Source organism: Cyprinodon variegatus, unplaced genomic scaffold, assembly GCF_000732505.1.
Source record: "Cyprinodon variegatus isolate N-32 unplaced genomic scaffold, C_variegatus-1.0 Scaffold1259, whole genome shotgun sequence".
Taxonomy (NCBI): Eukaryota; Metazoa; Chordata; class Actinopteri; order Cyprinodontiformes; family Cyprinodontidae; genus Cyprinodon; species Cyprinodon variegatus.
Window position 1 is genome coordinate 191,412 of NW_015151712.1, and position 7,547 is coordinate 198,958.

The 7,547-nt window shown below is 36.0% G+C and overlaps 1 protein-coding gene across 1 annotated transcript in view; it reads right to left on the reverse strand.

The window, feature by feature from the left end:
- LOC107102468 (kinesin-like protein KIF26B) overlaps positions 1-4,812 on the reverse strand; it is a gene marked incomplete at its 5' end in the record, with an annotated part of 30,033 nt that extends 25,221 nt beyond the window's left edge. Inside the window, one exon of the mRNA XM_015401792.1 lies at positions 4,626-4,812. Within this exon, the coding sequence (XP_015257278.1) occupies positions 4,626-4,812 (187 nt within the window). The remainder of the gene's footprint in view (positions 1-4,625) is intronic.
- Positions 4,813-7,547: the final 2,735 nt, after the last annotated feature.

Here is a 7,547-nt window from a genome sequence, read left to right on the forward strand (position 1 = left end):
TAATATATATATATATATATTTAGATATATAGCTATTGCACTGGGTATAAAAACAGGTTATTGCACAGGGTATTAAATGGTAATTGCACATTAGATATTGCACAAGTTATTGCCGTTATAGTGTCGCATTGTAAAGTCTGATGGCAGCAGGGATGGATGACCTGCGGTGGTGCTCCTTAATAGATGTATAACTAGAGAAGAATTATATATATATACTTTACAATTGTTGAGGTATGGAAATTGATAATTTAAATGAATAAATGTATAAATAAAAATGGGAAACGTGTAAGACATGCTCCCAGAGTTCATATTTCTAGAGCCATCTTCCACTGCAGATACATTTTCAGGCCCTCATTCACAAAGACTCAGAATCCTCTCAGAGAGCTCATATTTTAAACTACAAAAAAAGGAGTCCCAGCTTAAGAGTGATCCTAATAGTTGCTAAGACCAGCTCTTAGTAAAGACTCAACCGAATTGTTGGTGTGACTCTGTTCTTCATTAACACAAGAAACAAACAACAAACTTTGCTCCTACTAATCAATGTAGAGAAATTGACCTCTCATATAATTCCAACTGGATTTTGAATGTGTGCCATGGTGATGCCATGTAGCTAAATTAAATTGTCCCACAGCATAAAAATGTTTTCACACATTCTCATTATTTTAATTTGTTTTTTGTTATGTTTACTCGCTGCATCTATTTGATATATTAATGAGAACTTAACAACAAAACATTTAAATTTTTTTTTTGCTTGTATAAAAAGGTTTAATTTGGAAAAATTACCAACATGAAATCGAAAAAACCAGTGGAGAAAACTGAGCTGAAGAAAGGAGCACTGGCTGTTTTTTTATGGTAAACTGGTCATGGCAAGAAGATGCAGATTTTTTCTCCCTGCTTTCCTCTCCTTTTTAGTACCAGCCTTGGAAGTAAGTGACACTGCAGATTTCTAGATAGATGTTTATTCTATGGATACTATTATCATCATGTACAATACAGCACATACTTTGAAACCTCTTTCACATCTTCTAAATTGTATCTCAATGTACTTTATTTTATAAGTCTATATAGGTATATATTTTCCTGCAACATTTTCCAAATTACTAAAAACAAACATTTGTAGAGCATTTTAGAACATTGAAGTTCCTCTGCACTGTATTTTTTATAGATGTTTTCACTTTTTATTCATAATTACTCAACATTTTACCTATTAAATTATCAATAAAATTATGTCACTTCAGACACCCCTATAACATGTCTGATCACTAAAACTAGTTAATGCCCCCCATGTCGATGATTAAGTTAATGTGATTTCCACATTAATAACATAAATACATACTGCTTTTTCTCTTTCCTCCATCTTCGCTGGTTAGGACATCATTAACCTTGCTAAAAGTCATTCTTATACTTTCAACATTTGATCACTTCAGGATTAGATAAGATATTTCCTAAAATGATGCAGCTAAAAGCTACTTCTGGGTTTAGGATCCTATGTGAATATGGGCCCTGGTCTTTTTTCTTTAGTTTTTTATTTTGGACCACTGTTGTTTAAAAACCAGCTCAGGCTAAGATAGAGTAAATGAAGAGCATCTTTAATGTTTTGTACTTGCGTCTGAGGTTTGACTGAACCATTTTAATCATGTCTATACTTCCATTATTGTAACTCTGACTGTATGCTTAGGATATTTTTTATGCTGAAAGATTAACTTTTAACCCAGCTTCAAGTTTTCTGCAGCTTTTACCAGAGTTTCTTTTTTTCCAGTATAGTCCTGTATTTCACATCCATCACTTTTGAACAGCTTTGATGCCCCTGCTGCAGAAAAACATATCCAACTATCTTTTGCAAAGGGAACAGTGCCTGTTAAGGATGAAATACAGTGTTTATCATCTGCTAAACTTTTTTAGATATCAGATAAAATAAAATTTATTTTTTTCTCATCTTACCAGAGTACCTTTTCTACACAACGCCTTTTAGGGATAAAGTTTAATATTGAAATTTGCTCTAGCTCCCAGAGAGGTTTATATTACCATATGGAAAGGAGTAAATCTAGGCTGTGTGTTTAATGAAATACTTTTTCATGGGTGGCCCACTGCGATAATTTCTTGCTTAGATCTGTGTGTGAGTGTGCTTAAAACCTGAAGGTTGACAGAACACAGCTCCTCTGTGTCCCGTTAACTCATGCTGTTGTCCTTTTTTGTAAAAAAACACACCCTGCAGTCATGCATGCAATAATATGCACACACTAAGCATGAACACACTGCTGTTCTGACCTCCTCTATTTCATCACTGCTTTCTTTCTATTCTCTTCTGCCTCAGGCTTAAACAAGCCCTTCTTTCTTTATCTAAATCTGCCTCTATCTCTATATAGCTTCCTGAGATTAATGTAGGTAAACTCATGACTCATGAAGTATTCATTTGAATATTAATTCAAGAGCTGAACATGTTGGATTAGATCTCTCAGAAATGGGAACAGTTTGTGGTGTGGTTGGGGGGCCTCTTAGGATAAATTCTGGGCACTAGAAAGACAGTGTCTTTTTGTAAAATTGTGAATCTGCTTGTGTGGAGGTCGGGAGACTCCTCCTGAAGTGAACTTTCACTGCTTCATCTTTTTAACACTCAGGATTTTGTAGGTGATGCTAAAGGCCTGCAGGTGTTTCTTCTGCTTACTGTAGCGAGTGTCATGATCATCGGGGATAAGTTCCACTACTGTTGTGTCATCCTTCAACATAGTGGCCGGTAAATGGACAACAGTGGTCTCATCAATGTGAACAGATGCAAATTTAAGCACTTTCATTGTAACAAGTGCTGAGAGAAATAAAACTAGAGAAGTTCCTGTCCCCCGGCTTCGACTTCAAGGAAAGCTCATGAAGTATCCAGTCTGCTCACAAGGTGCTGTAGGATGATTTTAGTCAATGAAGTCCAGCAACAACATCTGTTCATAGTGTTTGTTTATTTGGGGACTTGCCACCTCAGTGTATTGCAAAGCAAACAACATCAATTGTAGGGTGGTGGAAGCAGTAGGCTAACTGTTATGGATCAAATGTGGGGAGGCTATAATCCCTTGCTAGCCTTTTTAAAGCACTTTATGGCGATAGGAGTGCAACTAGGCGGTAGTCGTGAAGGGACAGTGGGCTTTTTTGGTAAAGGTGCTGTTCGGGTTTTGAGGCCTGATGGTCCCACTGCAACCTGGGCTAGAAAGGCTGAGAACACCGGAACCTTTCCTGTAATCTAATCCGGGGTGGCTGCTTTCCTCTTTAGGATTCAGAAAACATCAGCAGTAGCCTGTCTGAGCAGCAGCTCACCAGGATAAGGAGCATTAAACATGGCAATATTTTTGTTGATTTTATCTACGAAGTTGTTATAGTTGATTTTATTGTTAGTGATGTTATTAAATATGCACCTTCTGTAAGAGTTGCAAACCCTTACAGAATAGTTCAAGTTAACCGTGACTGTTCTACACGCTGCCATATTATTTAAAAGTATGCTTATGTACTTTCAGATTGTTTCTGCTTTTTTATGTGACAGTTTTCTGCAGCTGCTGCCTGATAACATCTAAATCTTCACCTAATGTTCTTAAAATCAAGTGAGAGACTGTGTTCACTGCTTTTGACGTGAACACAGGGGATGGACGTCTGAGTTAGATTTCTGATGTTCTTCATCTAAGGTCATCACACTTTCGTTTCTTTTTAGCTGCTTTGGATTTGCTTTCTTTCTTTGGTGGTTTTTGTTTTACATATTTCACTACATCAAGAAAATGAATTCAGCTATCATGAGCTACAAGGGTGGACACAGTTGAAAAGGAGTAGTTGCAAATATGATTCATGCCCTTGAAACTAATCCCCCTTCCATGCCAAGAAGGGTCTGAGTCACAAGACAGAGATCTGTGTGCATCCTAAATGGTTATGTAAGCAATAGATTGTGTTGTTAACCAAGCAAAGAACACAGAGTTATGCAGCTTTAAAATAGGTGGAGAGATATAAGGAAGAGAATAAAGAGTTCAACTAAGGAAAAAGATGGATATTTATGGCTTCATATTTACACTGCCTCTGTCAGCAATACATAAAAATGCTAATTTAATTCGCTTTTTGACCGTTTTTCTTTATGCAGTTATTTGTATTTATTAATAATTCCCTCTTTTTATTTTTGCTCAACAGTTAGGAAAATATCTATGTTAGATTATTTATTTGTTTTTTCTTCTTATATTTATCCTTTCCTTTGGATATAAGGTATTTTATTGTGATTTAAAGTCATTCAAAAGTCAGTAATGTCTTTCATTTTATGTTAATCCTCTTTTTGCATGCTTAACATTTTTCTTTATTTCCCCCTTATCTGTCTTTTTTCTAAATAGCTTTTAGCTGGATTTTTTTTTATGTCTACATTCCGTGCCAGTCTGTAAATCAGAACATTTTAACTCATGAATATGGAACAGCATCTGTTGTTGTTTAAAACGTTAAGTTCCTCCAAACCTGAAGCACCAAAAGAAAACTGCTCTCCGATTTCCTCTCATCTCTCATCCCTCCTACTCGTACCTCGCTCTTCACCACATTTATCTCACACATTTGCTAATTTTCCCTCTTCTTTTCTCCTCTTCAGTTTCCAATCAATTTATTTTAGCACAGAAACCTACTTGTATGGAATGTGCTTGCTCCCATTGACCAGGGCCAGGATCACGTTTCCAAGAGCAGACAGAGAAAGACACAGAGGAGCTGAGCTTGGTGAAGAGTTCTCTTTGCTTTTTCCACCTCCTCCTCCGAGTACTTTAACATCACAGCTTCCCAGGTCCAGTAGATGAAGGCGACTACGACCTCCGGACACTAAAATATGTGAAAAACAGTTCAATGGTAAAAGCAGACAGAGAACAGTGACAAACAAAGGTGACAATGTTGTCCTAGAAATAATACAATAACTGAATTTAAATGTTTTGATGTTTTAATTAATTGAATTAGACACGTTTATGTTATATTAATATTGGACAACCAATATCTTAATGTTCACATCTCTCTTCTTCCATCTTTGACTGAAACGGTCAGGTTGAATGGTCAATTCTGCATCGTTACCATTAGCAAAGGAGGGCTACAGGGCTCTGTGCTGTGACCTCATCGTTTTCAACAATTTTAACTCATTCATAGATTACCAGTTAAACTGGATATTAGAAAAAAGATCCTGAAAGTATCAGCACAGTGTGACACCAACCATTCGATTTTGAAAACCAAATAGACCAAAAAACTGTGCCTTTTAGGGCAAAAACAAATCACAGGCAATTAACCACTGACAAAGAAAGAGACTAAATATATCAGTGCCTTAAAGGAAGCTAAGGAGAGCTAAACCCTCAGAACTGCTGGTTAGCATTAAAATATACATACTAGAAAGCATGCTGACAAGGATGCAAGGGATGATGAGTTCCTATTCCTGCAGCCATAAAGACCCTGAAAAAGCTCTCCCTGTAGCCAAACAGCAATACTGGTATTCCTATTTGAAGTGGGCAAAAAGACTAAAGAATTTATATTGCTCAAGTATATGTTGAATCAATAATAGCTCTCTGTGTTTATATCAGACACAGTGTCTTGAATCTCTGCAGGGTTCAATCAAATCTCAAGACTATCAATGGATTCTGGACAAATATGCTGCAAATTGTCAGAAAGCTTGGTTTCAGCCAAAACATGCAGCTAAAAACACCGAAGAAGAACACATTGACCTATTCTGAAGTGTTCTTTACATCGGCATAGAGGTGGTCAGAGTTTGATTCTTGTTTTAAACTGACACAGAGTTTATAAGGAGAGAAATAATATATAGAAAGAAAGCCCCCATGGATGGCATCACAGGTAAAGGGAGCTGCTTTTGTGGACAGCAATGTGGTCGGTCTGACAGTGAAGCTGCAAAACAATACACATGTGCATTGTAGTAGTGCACTTCCGAATTCTCCCTAGTGGTGCCCAACTTTACACGAGTGAATGAAGTGAATGTGATTGGTTGATTATCAAGGGGGCGGGATTGTTGTGGCAGAAGGTTTGCAAGCAAGTTTGGTTGTGGCCGGTTTGTAGGAAGCATCTTGCTAACCAGTTAGCAACTTAGTGCTAGTAGGTTCCCAATGGGAAATTACATTGGGACCAAGTAGCACTAAATTGGTGAATTAGAAACAACACTGTCCAGGAACGCTATGGACAGCAGAAATATGAAAGAGGAGGAGAGTTTTGTGTCGGAGGTCGTGGATGAGTCTCCTCCGTAAATGATTCTTATTTCAACCGTTGCGTATATTAGCTGCAACATATGAATCAAGATGCTATTACCGAAAAAGTTGATTGACAGATGACCTTTGATATATGATTGGCCGAATTTAGACGTACAAGCTGACGTATAACTAACTGGCCTGCATAAAATAACAAAGAAAAAAAATTATAATTTTTTTTTTTATATATAGAAATTTTCTAACTTTTGGGACAATATGGTCTGATAAAGAGTACATTTATATACATGTTTAAGCCAGAATGACTTGAAATTTAAATATGACTTCCTTACAACTTTAAATAGAGAGTAGGGGCCTTTCATACACTGCCATTAACTTCCATTCATTTTCTCTATTTCTGCAGCCTAACCATGTTAGTAAGCCTAAACCTAACCATTACTGGTACATACCTCATGCTAACCTAAACCTAAATCACACCTTAGTTCTAAACCTAAGATTACAATGTGAGAACTAGTAAAATGTTCTCAATTTATATCAGAGTCCTTAACTAGTAAAATGTGCAAAAAACACCTTGCTTTGCAGCAAGTACTAGTCACTGATCTCCATTTAATCACTGGATTGCTGATTGACCGTTGGTAGTATGGGGTTGAAGTGAAGCTGCCAGCCGCCATATTGGTACCTTGTTAGAGCTGTTGTAATATAAACAGTATGTGCACTACAGCATCGAATAACAATTATGTTTTCATTTTCAGGGGGACTTAGGACTTTTAAAATAAAGATAAATTCATCACTTTAAGACACTTTTGGTTTCATTGCATAAGTAGATCACTTTAACTTCTAATAAAAAAATAGGCACATCACATTGCATAGTCATTATAAAGTCAATGAAGTCTCTAAGTCATGTAATGTAACATTTCATACAAATCCATCACAAAAGAATGAATGTGTTAATCGAGCATAATAATACAGATATGCCAAAAGTGCTAAATTGATTATATACATTTAATATAAATGTAGTTATTAAATAAAAAATAAAAAATAATATATATATATATATATATATATATATATAGTTGAGTTGCTTTGTTTGTCAATATAACATGCAATATATTGACTTTTTTAAATGAGAAATGCAACACTACAAAAACGACAGTGTCATCAGCTTGATAATGAATTACTACATTGACATTTCACAGTATTACTTTCTATTTACTCTACTTTCTATTATCTTACATTAGACACAACGTCAATAGCTAATTTAGTCAGTATCTTCGACTCAGTCTGAGATAGCCAGACTAATGTTACGCTACACGCTCTACTATAGGATACATTGGTATATATGTGGATTTCCTTGGTTATTAAATA